General features: G+C 44.1%; 3 protein-coding genes across 8 annotated transcripts; 2 read left to right on the top strand and 1 right to left on the bottom strand.

Moving 5' to 3' along the window:
• Positions 1–694: 694 nt before the first annotated feature.
• Positions 695–3,396, top strand: LOC311339326 (uncharacterized protein). 3 transcript variants are annotated; one of them, XM_084464710.1, is made up of 4 exons: positions 695–812; positions 1,855–1,981; positions 2,226–2,590; positions 2,937–3,396. In XM_084464710.1, exons 2-4 carry the CDS (start codon positions 1,870–1,872, stop codon positions 3,123–3,125), a joined length of 666 nt encoding a protein of 221 aa, XP_084320836.1. In that variant the 5' UTR covers positions 695–812; positions 1,855–1,869; the 3' UTR covers positions 3,126–3,396. The 3 variants fall into 3 exon arrangements, with proteins under 3 accessions (XP_084320836.1, XP_084320834.1, XP_084320835.1); XM_084464708.1 differs by having other exon boundaries at positions 1,855–1,990; XM_084464709.1 differs by having other exon boundaries at positions 700–812; positions 1,852–1,990.
• A 456-nt stretch (positions 3,397–3,852) lies between these two features.
• nab2 (NGFI-A binding protein 2 (EGR1 binding protein 2)) lies at positions 3,853–10,926 on the bottom strand. Of its 3 annotated transcripts, none has more exons than XM_084464377.1 (7): positions 10,797–10,926; positions 8,409–9,315; positions 8,113–8,246; positions 7,601–7,652; positions 7,294–7,408; positions 6,827–6,964; positions 3,853–5,492 (listed from the first exon to the last, which is right to left on the bottom strand). In XM_084464377.1, exons 2-7 carry the CDS (start codon positions 9,303–9,305, stop codon positions 5,398–5,400), a joined length of 1,431 nt encoding a protein of 476 aa, XP_084320503.1. In that variant the 5' UTR covers positions 9,306–9,315; positions 10,797–10,926; the 3' UTR covers positions 3,853–5,397. The 3 variants fall into 3 exon arrangements, with proteins under 3 accessions (XP_084320503.1, XP_084320504.1, XP_084320505.1); XM_084464378.1 differs by having other exon boundaries at positions 8,113–8,156; XM_084464379.1 differs by lacking the exons at positions 3,853–5,492; positions 6,827–6,964 and adding an exon at positions 6,973–7,184.
• Positions 10,927–12,037: 1,111 nt separating this feature from the next.
• dnajc14 (DnaJ (Hsp40) homolog, subfamily C, member 14) lies at positions 12,038–16,526 on the top strand. Of its 2 annotated transcripts, none has more exons than XM_084464375.1 (7): positions 12,038–12,128; positions 13,066–14,599; positions 14,724–14,830; positions 15,102–15,221; positions 15,380–15,540; positions 15,676–15,778; positions 15,983–16,526. In XM_084464375.1, the coding sequence occupies exons 2-7, from the start codon at positions 13,280–13,282 to the stop codon at positions 16,284–16,286; spliced, it is 2,115 nt and encodes a 704-aa protein (XP_084320501.1). In that variant the 5' UTR covers positions 12,038–12,128; positions 13,066–13,279; the 3' UTR covers positions 16,287–16,526. The 2 variants fall into 2 exon arrangements, with proteins under 2 accessions (XP_084320501.1, XP_084320502.1); XM_084464376.1 differs by having other exon boundaries at positions 12,063–12,128; positions 13,100–14,599.
• Positions 16,527–17,546: the final 1,020 nt, after the last annotated feature.

Below are 17,546 nucleotides of genomic sequence, written 5' to 3'. Positions count from 1 at the left end.
TTTTTTTTTATTTTTATGGTTGCACATTTTAAAACAGTTCATGTCGATTTTTTTATAAGTCTAAATGTTAGGTAGATGCGTGTCTGGCTATGTTTACAGTCACAGAGACATGATATGACCTTAGTTGAAGCTAAAAGCTAAAAACCTGTTCAGGAGGAAGCTTGCAACTCGGTGTCTGAGGTGTCGAAATGGGCAGTGATGATACAAAAACACAGACTTGGAATGGAAATTTCAGAGAACAAACTGGTTGTGTATAATTTATGTCGTAGAAGCCAATGTTTCAATTGAGCATATTTCCTTATCATGTTAATTTTATCACTTAGTAAATGTCTTACAAATAGCTCATTTAAGTAAGGTTCTTATACTACTGGTATTTAGTATAACTAAGAAGCCTAAAATTGTTGTCATGTATGCATAATGCCAATGAAAGTATCAGAGGGCTTCATGAAATCCTTTAAAACACAGATTTGTATTTTATAGGTAGAGCCTAGGCCTACATGTAGAATTGTATCAGTTTGGAGATTTTATTTTTTAAGCAAGTTACACATGTGAAAAAAATATTTTTCACATGCTTTATTTCGTTTTACTTTCATTCTCTTTTTTTTTTTCTTCCAGTTATTCATTCATTTTGCCGCTTCAATTCTGAGGTTGTTATTTTGCTACGTCACTTCTGAGCTTTTACTTTGAAGAATACCGGGTACGAATCCACATGTTTGGGAAGTTCACGTCATCTTCACAGTTGCGTTTCTGTTATGATGTTTGTTGGCAGAGTTCACTGGACTCCTTTTCTAAAAGTCTTGCTCGACTAACTTGTAAGTACCTGCGTTTCGAAATGGTTGTGTTGTGGTGCTGCATTGTGTGATAACTACGACTCGATAAAGTTAGAGGAGTGACAACAGTAATACAAAACTATTATCGAATAATTCAAAAACACAAGTATTACTGCTGGAAATCAAAGTCACTTGAAGACCTATTGGAGCAAGACAAAAGGTTAATTCTCAGGGTAGTTTCGTCTACTCATGTGCTCATTCTATCTTGCAGTAGATTAGTAGGCTGTGTTTGTGCAAGGTATGCCAATATGTTACTTTTTTTTACTTTGTCACCATGTACAAAACATCCCCTAAAATATATATAAAAACATATGAAAATAAAGCAATACATAATGCCAATCGCTGAGTCCAAACAGTAAACAGTCAATTTGGGGAGTTCCCTTTTTGCTCCAGAGAACTCTCGTTTCCTTCTTTGGTGCTTACTTCCTCATGCTTTTACATCTTCCTTTAGAATGTGCAACTTTTTTTCAAATGCTTCTCATTTATGACATTTTTGAAAATATCCAACTGTCAATGCAAAGGGGTTTTAAATCATGAATCATTATTATAAACCATTAGGGGTGTAACGATACTCATTCGTACCGACATTTTTCGGTACGGGTCTAACGGTTCCTACCGGGAAAAAAAAAATGTTTTTTTTTTTTTTTTTTGAAAAACGTTTTTATTAATTATCACACACTCTGTGAGTGTCTTGTCTTGTCCTGATGTTTTGTGTTGAGGACCTCAATGGAAATAAGTCCTGGACTTTATTGTGCTTTTATCCTCAATTGTATTTGATGTCTTTTCATTTGTGTAAGGCATTTGTTTGATACAATTTAATAAATCAAATAAAAATTAAAAAAAAAGTTAAATAAAAAAAAACTGCTGTACCAAAAAACATACCGAACCGTGACTTAAAAACCGAGGTACGTAACAAATCATGAGTTTAGTGTATCGTTACACCCCTATAAACCATAATACGTTTAAGAAATTAGTAATATCAGTATCTGCACAGATGTGTTAATATGATATGTTTTATAAGAAGCAGATCCTTGTGGAGATGGAGGACGCATACAATGAACTCTTCAGGGAGTTTGTTCACCTCAGATCAATATGCATACGGCAAGCAGCTCTGTTGCAGAAACTGTCAAGGGAACTACACAAACAACAAGGTTCAAATGGTCAATTTTGAAAACACGATGATAACTGATAACTTCCCTTCTTAATTATCCTAGCGATTTATTTTAATTGTCATCTTTTTTTAAATGAGTACACACTTCGCTTTTCATGTAAGGATCTGAAACCTTGTGACATCTGATACTACAAACAGCAAAAGTGTGTATCGTTACTTCAGTTATAAAAAAATGTATTTTGGAATTTAAAATTGTGCTCTTCTTGTCGTCTATTTGAACAAAGATGGCAGCCTGAGTGTCCTGGCGTCCCAGGGCAGCCAGGGGAGCGCTGCACGTACCCAGGAGGACAGTATTCCCCCGCTGGTAGCGACCAACCAGAACGCTTCTTCACCACAGCGTGACGTTGGCCATCCCCGCACTGCTGCAGGTGTGACCACATTCTCTGCGCTCCTTGCTGAAGACATCGGGAAACTTGGTCTAAATGTGCCCGTTCCCCGACAAACTGACGAAGAAGAAGAAGAAGATGGAGGAGATGGAGGAGAAGGTCCCGGACCCGCGTCTCCAGCCTCGAGGTCTCCTGCGCTCAGTAGCTCTGGTTTCTATCAAGGCCGTCAGAGAGGAGAGCGTAAGGTTATGCAGCCGTATGGGGTAGGGAGTCCTTCTTTCTGACCTTTTATCTGGCCACCTTTTTTTTGGGGGGGGGGGGGGGGGGGGGCCTATGGTCTGGTGGTTGTGTGTGTATATTAGAGAAGCAGCCCAAAGTTGTGCGGTCGAAACCCCGTCACTGCAGTCTTCCTGTAGGCGTACCCTTGAGCAAGATGCAAAGAACGTTAATGACGAGCGTCCGAAGAAAATAAATGTCACACTGCTTGCTGTGGATGAATGTATCCTCTAAAATTAAAAAAAAAAAGAAAAGAACAATTCAAAATCTGTAATGTCATGAGTACGTTCTGCCTCGGCGAGGGTGTCTCATGTGTGGTGCTCTCCCTCTCAGACGGCAAGTCCGCTGGCTTGGCCTTACAACCCCCACCTCGACAACGAGGTGCTGAGCCCCAACGGCGGGGCGTTCATGTCCGAAATGGAGCTGCAGTCCCAGGTGTGCGAGTTCTGCCACGCCATCTTCCCCGGACACACGGCCACCCGGGGAGAGTTCCTGCGACACCTCCACACGCACATCACCTAGCAGACGCACCGCTTCACCTAGCAGACGCACCACTTCACCCTGTTCTATGATGATGTCTTAAAGAGAGATTACTTTCGTTTTTTTTTTTTTTCTCTGTACATTAAGAAATAGCTAACTCGAAATAAACAGTTTTTCTGCTGAGGAATATTTAGATTTGGGTTTGGGTTTGCAAAAAACAGACTGCTTTGATTCAATTCTATCTGTGTGTTTTTTTTCTACTTTAGGTTCTCCTCTGGTTTTATATTTAAAGAAATAAACAACCCTGAAATACCACGGAACCTCAATCCATAAACAGATTCCCCAAAACGTTATTGTTGCATTCTGTTTTAAAGACCATGCCATGCAGAACCATCTTTGTTGCCTACCCAACAGAGGAGGGCTATGTGTGAAATAGCGCTGAGTGGATCTGAGTGCTGACATCACTACTAAAGGTGAGTCATGCAAGCCTCGTCTGTACAGAACTAACTGTTCCGCACGGAAATGGAAAGAAAAAAAAAAACTGCAAAACAAGACGGTGTTACTGGCTGTGTGACGCAAGCTATAAATTACTAACACACCATCACGTTATAGAAAAGGTAATTACATAATTCCTCAAACACTAAACATTTGAACATGAAATTATGACTTGAAAAATCACAAAAACAATTCTTAATTAAACAATAAAATAACGTTTATTGAGATTTAATAAAATAAATAATCTGTTTTTCAACATGAGGGTGGTGACAATAGTGAAAGAGAACCTGCAGTTAAATTGAATGCTATACATCACTTGGCTGCCTGTCTTATTGTGTAGATATCATGTAGTTATAATGGACAATGCATTTCCAAACATGGGCCTTCCCACTATTTCTATTAATATAACAATATAACAACAAAACATTAGCATATTCATATCTAATGTAGTGAAGGGTCAGTTGTGTCGGAAGATGAAGCACCGTTTGATCATCTTTTGACTCCAGGTTGAGTGTGTGTGGGATTGTTCATCATCATTTGATGTTGCTTTGATGGGTTTTTGATCCAAGAGGAGATCTTGAGGACGTTAACCCCCAGATCCCGGATGGTAAACACTGCACTGCACTCGTCTCTACTCCCTCTCGTTTTATAAGATTCTAACTGGTAGGTGGCAATAAGTAAAACGTAGCAGCCCCTGTGGGAGAGCAGGGGTGTGAGTGGGTGGTCTTTTGGGTTAGTGGGGGTGACTGGATGACATAGGCAAACCTCAGCTATCTGAAAATGTTCCCACCTAAAATTTAAGAAAATGTTTTTCTTTTCAACGAGATTACACCACGGATAGATGTGTGTTCGATTATAAGACCACAGTAATGAACACATCAATGATATTCAGTTAAAAAGAAGGCTTGTTCCATATTTTATCTTCAGTAAATAAACATGGCCCCATCATTATCTGGATCGTTGTACAGTTGTATTGTAGTTTTACTTATTTTAACAACCTGGACACACACTAAAACTTTGCAAAGTTATGATTATTTCAAAGTGACTGACTTAAATGATACTGTTAATAGGGGCGTGAATGTGTGAAGAGTGTGAAAAACACATTACTTTTACACCCTAGCATCACACAAATATTGTTTCAGTGCTCAAATAACTGAAGGATGTTTAATCTGATGTAATTTCTTTATAAATTATAGATCATCTCAGGGTTCATGAGTTGATGTGAAATCCACAAGATAGCAGACAACAGCAACGGTATATATTCCATGTTGAATAACTAATATTTTAGAAGCTCCCCCCTAGCTCTCTAGTATCTACTAGCGTTACATCATCAACACTTCCTATTAAAATTTAAATCATCACATATGATTTTATTTAGTTAGAGGGCAGCAGAGGACAATTTTTCAAATATTGTATGTTGATATGTTAAAAATGCTGATAGATATTTTAAAGATTTAATTTTGCCCCCCACCATTCAAATAACCCTGCCCACTAGCTCAGCGATCCCATCAGGTTTATTACAGACTAATATAAACTCTTAATACCACCATGTCTTGTCCATTTAGTGTGGGTTTAGGCACCCATGGCTTTCTACCCAGACTTGCCACCGTAAGGCTGAGGAGCCATCAATCAAGACAGGGTTTAAGGTATTTATAATATGGATTTTTTCCCCCAGCCATTTTTGTCGTGTTTTCTAGTAATTGATGTGAGAACTTAAACCTGCTCAGTTACAGTCCATATAGTACATGATGTGTTGAGGTTGAGATGGAGGTCTGTACATACGACGTAGTGTACCCCCTAGGGGGGGGGGGGGGGGGGTTCATTTCCCTCTGTGGTCAAAATCCTCCTTTGTGATGATAGGGCTCCGGCTCCTACACGCTATTGCACTCCCCCGCTCTTCTTTACTCTCGTAATCTGTGAAAAACAAATAAAACAAAGTTGCGTAAGTAAACATCCTGTCTGTGATATGAATATAGTTAAAAATAGACAAGGACTCAGTTTATCATTGTCATTATAATAGCATGTTGGAGGTCTGTGAAGTATAGATAGTCACTATGAGGCAGTTTAGTTCTGACATGTTGCGTTAACCGTGCATTTACTAAAGTCGATTTTACTGTAACTGCATATACTTCTATTTGAAAGATTTCATGTTTTAGATTTTTTTGGAGCATTTCATTTTAATATCGGACTCATGGTGTGTTTCGCAGTGGTTTAAGCACCAGCACAAACAACTGACCGTCAATACAAGTGTCCAGGAATACTGTCATTATATTTTTTTCCTGAAAGATGAATTCTTAAAGATAACAACGCATACTGAGAGACAATAAGCATCAAAAAACCACAAGGGGTGAGAAAAACAACAAGACAGAGTGGAGGGAGACCAACGTCAGAGATGAAACATATGTCATTTTTATTATTTCCACACTTTACTCCGAGGGGGATGTGTGTATGAGATGTATAAAAAAGGACTGTGCCATTTCCCTGCCCACAAGTTTTATTTTTGAACACTGTCGCTTGGTGAGTCAATGCAACGCCCCTCCAATTACCTCCCACTCCTTCGCCCCCACGCCCAATGGCTCCCGCCCTCCAGCCCACGCACCTAAAAGTCTGACGTCAGACACTGCTGCTGTTGGGGGGGGGGGGGGGGGGGGGCGGGCAGGGAGATCTGAACGCCCACAGAGTGCTTCCTATCCCCACCTCCTCCTCCTCATGCCTTTGTTTGCTTCTTGCTGCTTTTCTTTTCTTTCTCTCTGTTTCCTGCTGCCTCAGCCCAGCAGTGCTGAGCCCTTCTAAATCTCTCACATACCTCTGATGAATACATTTGGGGGGGGGGGGGACACTGTTAATAATATCAACTTTTTCTTATTTTATATGATGATGGTGACGTTGTGTTTGATTCTAGCCCATGACAGTGTTACACATTTGTCTATGTCATCTCTCTCTCTCTCTTCGTCTCCTTCTAACTGCAAACCTCTCTAATTTGCAGTCTAGTGAAGTTCAGCTGTGCATAGTGGGAGGCGTCACCTCAGAGATTATATGACTCACTGTTGTTCAAACTGTAGATCCATAAAACATTCATTGTTTGGGGATCTCTGTCTGCGTCGTTCCGTTCATCGAATAAAATCCTATTTTCTTCCACTTTAAATTAAAAACCAAACATGTGGCTCAGTAGAAAAGAAAGAAAGAAAGAAAGGTCATGTGCAAAAATAGCCTGATCTAATATCAGGCTATTTTTTTTGAAAATTCACCTGTTGAATGAGTGCCTTCTGACCCTAGGCTGATCCTGCCATCTCGGCCATGTGACACCATCCTAGCCAATCGCAGCCCTTCATCCATAAGTGTTTGCTGTATGAGATGGCGACTCCAGTTGACCGGGTTAGAAGTGTCTGTTGGAGGGGGTGGGGAAGAGGGCAGGGGGATGGAGATTGGTCGCACTGTAACCAATTATGTCTAGTTGGACAGACAGATGTGTGTGTGTGTGTGTGTGTGTACTGCGTGGGTACTCCTCCATAGCGGTAACCCTTCTTTTACGATAATCAGTGGTTTCATACAATCAGACATTGACATTTAAAGAAACATAAAACATGTCTGGGGATGACAGATGATCTGTAGAAGGGGACAGGTTAGAGATAAAAAAAAAAAAAGTGTCAAAACTCCCCAAAGAGCAATACAAAGAGAAACACTTGATATTATAGTGCTTATCTGGGGAGACTACCTTGGGATACAGTGTCCAGGCTTTCATTAGACACACTGTCGTCCTCCGCCCTCTGGGTCGTAATCTCTGACCCCTCCACCCCAACCAGCGAAGACACGCTTTCTGGCACAATGACCTGGACAACATCACAGCCGCACAAGAGGAACATAGAGTTCTAATGAACAGTTTTCACGTCGCGTTGCGAAAAGAAGTTGTGATGATCAGTCTGATTATGTGGCAGAAACATCCAGCAATTAATTCATCGTTTTTAACCCACACATTCAAACCAAGCTAATTGGCCAGTTATAATTGTGCTTTGATAACTCACCTCATGTTTCACCCTCTTTTGCGATAGGAAATTATTGTCATCTGTAATTGTCCTTTGAATAGAAAGAAAGAATAAAAAGAATAAGATGAGATAAGATAAACATAATGAAAAACAAAAATATAGCCCAGATCACCTGCAAATTGTTTATTTATGTATATTTTGCACAGATTTCCTTTTTATCAGAGCTAGTTCAATCAAGATACGTTTTGTTTAAATTGCCATTTGAATTATGGTACTATAATTACATGTAAAAATCACCTGAGTTTAATGTATGAGAAATGTCCTTACATAACCAGATCGGGCTCATATATTGTTACGTTACATACAACATTAGATCCAATAATGCCATATTCTGGAATGTACACGATTCATTTCCATATTACTTACTCTACATTCCCGTGTTTCATTTACTATAGAAATACAATGATATTTAACACTAACAAATATGGAATATGGACTGTACATCCAACTGTCGAGCAGAAGGATTTGTTCCATGTTTTCAGTGATCTTACCGAGCATGTTTTAATGTTGATGTGTAGGCACACTTCCTTGCCACCTGCCGAGCCAAAGAAAAGAGTTCGACACGTCTCAGCAAAAGGGCATTGTCTCTCATACAGAACTGGGCAGCAGCTTCATTGATGATCAACTGAGGGGAGAGAACACTAAGTAAAGGGAGCCATCTTTAAACTGATTTACATCAAATATTGCAACCCTAGCCGCTAGTGAAATTAATCCTTTCATATTTCTAATGAGAAATATAAAGAAGTCCATCACTTTAGTTTTTGTGTCTTTGGTTTGATGCCCTTACCTCATGATGCGTGAGTTGCTTGCCTTCCCTCCGCTTTGAGTCAAACCTCCCGTAAATCAGGCTGTACTTCCTGATCTCCTCCTCCTTGTTCCTGTCCTGCGGTCCCATCTTGAATATGTGACCCACAGTTTTTGCCATCTTCTTGTTCATCCTCAGCAGAGTCTTCACCTCCCCTGGCTCTGATCTGGGCAGCGTCCTCAGGAGCCTCTCCACACTCTCCCCCACCGCCCTGGCCGTCTCTCCGTCCAGCTGCCCCCCGGGCCAGGCCGAGAGCGTCCCGGGGGGGGGGAAAGACGTGGAGGACCCCGGGGGTGTGGAGGGACCCGCCGGGCCGGACGGGTGCAGCGGTGGGCTGGGGGAGCCGTCCTCCGCCGTGCAGTTCCCGTCCTGCTCGGGGTTGAGCCAGTGGTGGTCCATGGGCGACAGTTTATCCCTGTAGTGCGCGTCGGGGGGCTGGGGGGACGCCTGAGAGCAGGGGCTCCTGGGGCTCCCGCTGTGCATCGGCGTGAGACACGCCCTGTCCTCCCTCTCGCAGGGGGAGCCCGGCTGGCCGTTGCTGACGGACTTCCTGGGCCCCCCCTGCGACCCCGCGGAGCCCGTGCCCTCCACTTTGAACAGCGGGATCCCGCAGGGAGCGGCGCTGGACACGGGCTGGTTGAAGAGCGCCGGATTGGCCGCCCAGTCACGGAGCGCCTTCTGTAGCCTACGCACATGCAGTGGCTTCGTGGCCATGCCAACTAGTGCCATGATCTCCAAGAATTCTTCCTCAGCCGCCTCACAGAGCTGCTGCACGTCATCGCCACCTTGCTGGATGAAGGTGTCGTAATAGGCCAGTAAGTTGGCTCTCTGAAGCACCCGATAGAGCTGTAACTCCCCAAGCGTGCGTGGCAGAGACATGGCGCTGTACCTAGAGCAAGTAGGGCAAGAAACGCATGAGGGAGAGGAAAGGGAGCTTTGATGAAATTGCGATAAACAACTAAGGCATCACAATAAAGAAGAAGTCATTGTGGTAATCTAGGGTATGTTTTTCATTTACTTTATAGCTTAGAGTCAGATGGTAAATGAGACAGTACCCAACGATGGGATGGGTCAGACAGTAGTACACTTACACAGTTCTCAAGGACTTTCAGCTAAAACACACAGCCACAAGGTTGTAACATAGTATATAGGTCCTATTGTTTGATCATTTTTAATGCAAATTATGACTACTGAGGGAGTCAACACAATATCTCATCAGTCATTATAACTACCATGGCTTTCCTAGTAAACAACCCTGTAATTATAACATTTACTTGCACACACAAACACAAACACACAAGCCTCTCATGTGTGATTCAGCATGGCTCACAGGTGGAATTGGAAAAGTGTGACGAGAAGGACATCACTGCTGTGGCAATATTGCTGCATACAGTCATGATGGTAAGGTAAGCATGTTTACATTTTCGGATCCACTGGCTGTCAGTGCTATAATATCTAAAAGTGCAATAGCTGTAATAGATGTGCGTTGAATGCAGGTGCTGTGTGTGTGTGTGTGTGTGTGTGTGTGTGTGTGTGTGTGTGTGTGTGTGTGTGTGTGTGTGTGTGTGTGTGTGTGTGTGTGTGTGTGTGTGTGTGTGTGTGTGTGTGTGTGTGTGTGGTGGGTCACTGAGTTGATTTTGTAATAATACTGGTTTGCTGAAGTGACACTGGGGTTTAAGTCCACACCTTGGTTTAATCACTTCACCGGTGTGACTGAGGGCTGACTAATAGTGAGGCGTGCATCGCCCTACATGAATGAACATATTACGAAGCCATTGTTTTCATCAGTGGAATATAAATGGTAATTTGTTATCAGTACTGGTTTAATGACTATAAACTGTTGTATGAACGAGCTACAGCTTGTCATTATTTGGGAGGTGCAGTGTCTGTGTTGAATGATAATTGGGTAGTTGATAGTTAGTGAACAGCGCTTTTTCTCTACATTTAGTATTGATAAGTTTAACTTATTGTGGCGCTATTACGCTAATATAACTTTTATGACATATCTGCTGCATCGTCCATGACATCCTATACGTCTATATGGAACCTATTGTACATTAGCAGCATGCATATAACATTTTTCCACTAAGTGTAGATTAGGCATCGTGGTGAAGTCAACGATCGTCCACGTTTTACATTTAAACTAGTGTACTTAATTATTGAAATGCCCTATTTCAGCTTCTGGTACACTACTCTTATGTTTGACAACTTTTCCTATTGTGAATTGAGAAATCTGGAGGTTACAGTTGAGTCCAGTCAAGTTAATGCTTTGTATTGCTTTCTCTTCATCTTTTGTACAATCCCTGAGCCCAGACGACCCAACTAATACAGCTGTATTTGTATCGAAAGGAAAGAAGGCATTTCACTTACCTTCTTCTGATCAGTCAGATTAATTCAGCAGGGGTGCAGTTCAACAACTGCTTAATTTCCCTATAGTTCACCAGTGTGTACGAGCTTCGCATCAAAAAGAAAAAACAAATATGGATGGCCAACTGATACTCAAAGTGTAACGTTCGCCTATATGTGAGAAATCCTTTGTTATTTGAATTCAGATTTAAAAAAAAAATCGTTTTTGTTTGAAGCCAAGACAGGACTAATCCCGAGCAGCCAGATGTTGCGGAAACGCCCGGAAAGACATTCTCTTTTCGCTTATCTTCAACCAGTTTCTATCACGTTTGGTATTGAGTGGCGTGCTCGTCAGTAAGTCCCTGCGCTTATAGCAACTCGTCTTAATTCTTTGGCAGAAATCCTCCTCCGGCGCACCGTATTGGTTGCTGACTGCCTTTTTTTTGTACTGTTTGTGTGGGTGCAAGAATGATGGGGGCGGACTGCAGCACGCCATCTGACCGAAAAAGAGTTTTCCTCTCCCGGCAGAGGCGGCTTTCAAATTGGAGATGTAGGTGGAGACCGTAGTGGGGGGTTTAAAATACCAATTTTAACCCTTGCTTCTTATGGCACACAGATTGCCATTATAGGCCTATATAAGAATGTCGCCATTCAACCTAAATCCAGTGTGTATTCACCATAGGCCTATGTGTATGACTGTTGTACCTGTAAGACACGTGCCACGATGGTATTTTGGGGGCATTGCTAAAGATTGTATTTTCCATCTGATTTCGTTGGAGATTCGCTGACGCAGTAAGGGGATCCCCGATATGATCGACAGTCCCTCCGCCCCTCCACTTCTCTTACACCACTAGCCTACACGTTTGAAATGTTGCGCGCGGCACCAATGTGTTAATTTTGGTTGAATCGATAAATACCAATATGTTGTAAAGGATCGAGCCGCAGACGATTAAGTACTATACAAATACATCCCGAAAGTTTGAAATTTCAAATGTAGTTCGTATGCCTTTTTTTTATTAGCTCTTACTCAATTGTGATCATTTGAGCCTCATACATGTCGGCACGTTCATACGCATGAATCCATATTTAATGACTAACATTGAACGGTAGATGGTGGTAATGTGCGTGTAACTGATTGGAGAAACCAAAGAGAAGAAGCCAAACGCGCACGTCTACATGCATTGACATCCTCACTCCACAGAGGCGACAGAGAGCAGGACTGACATGAACCGTAGAAGAAGACCAGTGCGAATAAACCAATAAATGTAGAAGAAGAAGTGAGGAAAGTAAGAGAAAACAACATGGGACAGTGACAACCTAAAAACAACCCGTCAATCGCTTGCGTAGTCCTCCGAGGTATCTATAGCATCTAATGAATGAGAGCGCTCTGATGCATTTGCTAGATCCATTTCGTTTCCTTTGCAAATGACTGATATCTCCGATCAAACTCGCTAACCTCACAGGAAGAGGAAGCAATGCTACCGTAGCGTTAGCTAGTTCTGGGTTGTTTACAACTGCCTTGCCAGTTTGTTCGACGTAGGCGTTTAATGGGAGCTTTGTACGGCTGTGTTTGCTGGAGAAACTACTGTGCGTCTCCGGTGATGTCCGATCGTTCACCGTCAAACGTTCAACTGTCACACTTGGTTTAACACAACCACCTCTGCCAGGCTACTTTCTCTTCGGTCCTGCCTGGCATCGCCTGGGCCAGCCGGGGCTGCTCTGCGAAGCTAGCCGTCGTTTGATGCAGGTGTCAGTTCAATCAATAACCATACATGGTGACCTATTATAAGGACATAAGGCCTTTTTCTCTTTGCTTAAGTATTCGGACCTTTGCTCATAGTTGCGGGAGGCGTTGGTCGGACCTGAGTCGTTTATCTGGATCGGGTCAAAATGTCTTAAGCAAATGCAAGTCGTCTTAGTGGTTTGGTGAATGCATCCTCAAAATGAAATGGAAGACTGTCCATTTGCCTGTCGGGTTTTAGTTATGAGGTGCTTGCAGAACGGAAATTGCAATCAAGATTAAATGCTTCTGTTTACGTAAACTTGAGATGTAACTGTTGATCTCTGACAGTTTAAGAAAGATACATTTGCGATTTAAACAAGACATTTAATTGTAAGTTTATTGCAAACTGATCAATTTTGGAGACAATTTTTCTTCCTGACTATATGGATCTTTAGTTATGAATATTATATTATTACACAGGTGAAAGAAAAATGTTCAATGGTGACCTATTTTTTTTTGGTTGAGAATCTACAAGTGTATTTAATGATCTAAATATAACTATCATTCCAGGGGGCCAATGTGTGATGTGATTCTGATTATCCAGGAAAGACTCGACATCCAAACCTTGAAAGTGACACACAAGGAAAATGGGGTTAACCTTGCCTTGGTTGTGCCTTACAAGAATTCGGAGAAGATATCGACTGAGAGAATGAATTTAGTCAATCATCTTTGATGAGATTCCATTCAATCTACACCTGGATCGAAAGAGCTAAGGCCACTGGAGATGGCTTCATCTGAGAGGGAGATGGATGGCATTACTGAGACTGAGGAGGAGAGTCCCGATGGCCCCCTGCCTTCTGGTGGTCCCCCTTTGGTGACCAGCACTAACCACTGGGAGATCAGAGAAAGGGAGCAGGACCCCCACAGGGTGCCCATTGTGGAGGACATTACATCAGTTCTGGATTTCAATAACCCTCAGGACACCTCAAACCTAGCCATGCCTCAAGACTCAGGAACTGCTGAAGAAGTGAATGGCGGACACATAGAATCACACAGGGATGCAGACGATCAAGTCTTCAAAATGTTAGGCCAACAACCAGGTGTGGACTATGCAGACACTCGGTGTATGGACGAAGAAGAGGAGGACGAAGAAGAAGAAGAGGAAGATAGCCAAGGAGGAAGCCAAACTGAAAACGTTAAGTCGCCCCATATGAACGGCGAGGCCGGTGGGAGGAGCTCGCAGGGGGCGGGGAAGAGATGCAGGTCCAGGAACAGTGGCGGCGGGGCGGTTTCCGAACAAAGTAGCCACAGCTCGGCCGGCTCTCTGTTCTTTTCTTCCATTCAAAAAGGTACCGTTATGTCCGGGGGTAGTAGGCACAAACAGAACCGCAGGCGCAACCACCAGCACCAGCAGGGTCGCGGTCGCAGGAACAGGGGCCAGGAGCTGGTGCTGGCGTTCAAGGAGCTGTTGTCAGAGTCCCTGGGCACCTGGTGCCTCTCGTGCATCCACATGGTGATTGAGCTCATTGTGGCGCTCACGCACCATTGCGGTGTCGGCGTGGAGACCGGAGGGATGACTCTGTACAACGTCGGCCTCCAGCTGCTCGCCAAGGTCACAGACGTCCCCGGGATGAAGGCGGACGCCCTGCGGGTCCTGCAGGGAGCCAGGGGCACCGCTGCAGAGCTCATGGATAAGACCGTCCGGTCGGCCAGGTGGCTGCAGCAGGTGGCCACGACCAGTTTCGCCCTCGTTTGTGCCATAGTAATGCTTGCTTCCCAGTGGGGAAAGAGTCTTCTGATCCGAGTGGGTGGAGAGAGGGCAAACCGGTGTTGGGCCGCATGCCAGGACTCCAGGCTCTGGAAGAGGGTGAACTCTTTGACGGAGACGGTCAGAAACTGGTTTAGGAGAAAAGGACGGGTGCCCGTGTCCCTGCCGGACTCCCCTGGTCAACTGGGGAAGACCCAGCCGGGCCAGGAGCTGGAGAGGCTGCTGGCCTTGGCTCAGGTACCGGAGGAGGAGCTCGACCCCTTCACTGTGCTCGGTGTGGAGGTCCACGCCTCTGAGGCGGAGCTGAAGAAGGCGTACAGGCAGCTGGCTGTCCAGGTGTGTGTGTGTGTGTGTGTAATGTATACGTGGTCCATCTTCCAAAATGGAAAAATTGGCTAATGTATAGTGTTGGGAGTTATTTTCATTTGTTTATTGCTGTATTCTCTACCCTGTGTGCTAGGTCCATCCAGACAAGAATAAGCACCCCCGTGCTGGGGAGGCGTTCAAAGTGCTCAGGGCCGCCTGGGATATTGTCAGTAACCCTGAAACACGGCGAGAGTATGAAATGTGAGTGAAAGAAAAAAGGAGAAGTTCAGCCCCAGTTTCTTTGCAATTCTCTGTATTAAAGCTCTTGGATATTGTCAGGGATTCAACAAGAAAGCTTTCATCCTAGTAGAAGAGATTGAGCTTTTATTCTCTAGTGCTTCTGAATTGCTTTTCATTTATCATTGCATAAAGATGTTATTCTCACCCCCTGAAGACAAACTTGTATGTTTTACTTGCTGTTTCAAAATTATTTTATGGAATTAGCTGACTGACCTACATTTTTCTAACACAGAAAGCGAATGGCGGCAACTGAGCTGTCAAAGTCCATGAATGAGTTCCTCACCAAACTGCAGGATGACCTTAAGGAAGCCATGAATACCATGATGTGTACCAAATGTGAAGGCAAGCACAAGTATGTCCCGCCCTCCGTCCATCTAACATACCCCTCGAAGCATTGCTGGCTTTAGTACACAGAATAAATGAAATTAAACAATTTAGCGTAGTTATTGGCTCATTCATACCAGAAAATGTACAAATAAGCGACGCAACATTGCTTGTGTTTTTCTGCAGGCGGTTTGAAATGGACCGTGAGCCTTCTGAGGCCAGGTTTTGCGGGGAATGCAACCGTTTCCACAGTGCCGAGGAGGGAGACCTGTGGGCTGAGTCCAGCATGTTAGGCCTACGGATCACATACTTTGCCTTTATGGATGGCAAGGTGTACGACATCACAGGTGAACTTGATGGCAGGAGATGGTTGCCATTGGCGCATAATGAAATAAACGTTATTGTGGTATTTGAGTTTAAAAACATTGAAGATAAGTGTTGTGAAGTGTATCGTTTATACTGCCTTGTTCTTTGTTTTACAGAGTGGGCAGGTTGCCAAAGGATTGGCATTTCGCCTGACACACACCGTGTGCCCTATCACATCTCATTTGGTTCCAAGAACAATGGCAGCGCTGCACGACAGCGGTAAGGCCCACCTGGGAATGGTTGCAGTCGAGCTAGGGTTAAGTGGTCAATGAATATTGGTGGTCATGGGAGAGCGGTCTTGGAAATGCAAGACCTTAATGTCACCAGGAACGGAGACATTAAGTTACTGTTACTAGTATGGCATCCAGGCAGATGAAGGTGACGTTTCGTCCTCTAACTGCCGGAGTGTTTCCCCACCTCCAGGACGCCCTCGGAGCCGGCCCCAGGTCCCAGTAACCCGGCCGATCTACAAGACCTCTTCAACCGCATCTTTCAAGGGGGGCCCGCCGCCGACATGGCCGCCAACGGGGGATTCTTTCCCCCGGGCCCGCCGCCGCACCCTCCCGGCACGGGGGCGCCCCCGTTCCCCCCCCCGTTCTCCCCCCCGCCCGCCCACGGTGGATTCTTCATGCCGGGCGCCCAGCGGCCGGAGGCCGGCGAGACATGTGCGGAGAGCGGCAAACCCCCGCGGAGAAGGAAAAAGGTCCGCAAGCCCTTTCAGAGGTGAAATCACGTGACTGGTTTTTAAAGTTATCGACCTAATGGCAACACTGAGACGCGACACACACACAGATATCACCCATGTTTGTCTCTTCATAAGCCCCTGGGCGTGCCGAGGGCGGCCCTTCGTGAGTTGAACTCAGGAAGATTCATGTGGGTAGAGCCGACTCTTTGGCATTTGTCATTTCAACATCGGCAAAAAGGAGGGACCCGATCACGAAGACCAATCGGAAAGAAGGCAAAGTATTAAGGGGGGGGGGGGGGGGGGGAGTATTGAAGAAGTGAAGGCAAAGGTGCTTTTAAAAAAACATCCGTCATTACTTTATTCTTTTGGGTTGTCTTTGGTCTTTGAGACGACGGTAGCCTTGAAATATATCAGAATGCTGTACACGTTAATTTCCTGCCAAATTTTGCATTGCATGCACAATTTATTCACTTGCTTTTAAACATTTTAGTTCTGTTGTGTTTTTTTTCTTTCCTGTAGAGCTTTGCTTTTATGGTTCTGAAGGATAAAGCAAAGGCCTGTTGGGGGTAGCGCTCTGGATCCCCTAAATCAAGAGATGATCTAGCTATCGGTACTGTTTCAGTGATGCCTGGACTGGCAAATTTGAGAGTTGTCTGCTTTCGGAATATTTCCCCCGCTACCCCTCGTTCAGTCCGTAGTTTATCTAACAGAAATCAACCAAGAAGATAGGTCTGTGTCCGTCTGCTGCAATGCAGCTTCACATAATATATTGTAATGTTTTGCATTGCATAGACGTGTGAATATCTGAAAAAGTGCACTTTTTCATAGAGGGCAGCGTACAACATTATCTAGGCATGCTATTGCAAACATCAGCCAAGGCGCCAAAATAACAGGTGGGGCTATTTGGCGACTGGCGAGATATCGCGCTGATGGTGTACCATTTCAACATGTTGCCTTCTGCGGTGACCATGGTGACGGGAGGAGGGTTATCAACTAATCCTTTTTGTTTTAGTGGTATTGATTTGTCTCACTTTGGATGGAAGTGAAAACTGCAACAGAATATTGGCACAAAGCTTCTCTTTATGTTCTGCTAAAGCGTTGAACTTGCAGTGAACTTACAAATGATTACTATTATTTTTGTATGCAGTGGGTGGCTCGGCCTGGGCTTCAGAATGGTGAAAAGGTTCTTCATGCTTTGCCTGGTTCTCCGGAAGAATGCATACAAATGGTTCTAGTGCAGTTAATCCCTGTCAGTCCAGATTCTAAATGCCTCCGTGTGCTACACTGGGGAATGAATGGAAA

This window comes from Micromesistius poutassou (genome assembly GCF_964030765.1).
Source record: "Micromesistius poutassou genome assembly, chromosome: 2".
Lineage (NCBI taxonomy): Eukaryota > Metazoa > Chordata > Actinopteri > Gadiformes > Gadidae > Micromesistius > Micromesistius poutassou.
The sequence above is the reverse complement of the archived record's forward strand: the minus strand, read 5'-3'. Positions and strand labels throughout refer to the sequence as shown.

Excerpts from the sequence above, each read along its gene's own strand:
- LOC311339326 (XM_084464708.1), top strand. The coding sequence starts at position 1,870 with ATGGAGGACGCATACAATGAACTCTTCAGGGAGTTTGTTCACCTCAGA. Across the intron at positions 1,991-2,225 it reads CAAACAACAAGGTTCAAATG|ATGGCAGCCTGAGTGTCCTG; the intron begins GTCAATTTTGAA and ends ATTTGAACAAAG. Across the intron at positions 2,591-2,936 it reads AGGTTATGCAGCCGTATGGG|ACGGCAAGTCCGCTGGCTTG; the intron begins GTAGGGAGTCCT and ends TCTCCCTCTCAG.
- nab2 (XM_084464377.1), bottom strand. The coding sequence starts at position 9,305 with ATGTCTCTGCCACGCACGCTTGGGGAGTTACAGCTCTATCGGGTGCTT. Across the intron at positions 7,653-8,112 it reads TCAACATTAAAACATGCTCG|GACAATTACAGATGACAATA; the intron begins GTAAGATCACTG and ends TTCTATTCAAAG. Across the intron at positions 6,965-7,293 it reads CCTGGACACTGTATCCCAAG|ACACTTCTAACCCGGTCAAC; the intron begins GTAGTCTCCCCA and ends CCCCTCCAACAG.
- dnajc14 (XM_084464375.1), top strand. The coding sequence starts at position 13,280 with ATGGCTTCATCTGAGAGGGAGATGGATGGCATTACTGAGACTGAGGAG. Across the intron at positions 14,600-14,723 it reads ACAGGCAGCTGGCTGTCCAG|GTCCATCCAGACAAGAATAA; the intron begins GTGTGTGTGTGT and ends CCTGTGTGCTAG. Across the intron at positions 14,831-15,101 it reads ACACGGCGAGAGTATGAAAT|AAAGCGAATGGCGGCAACTG; the intron begins GTGAGTGAAAGA and ends TTTCTAACACAG.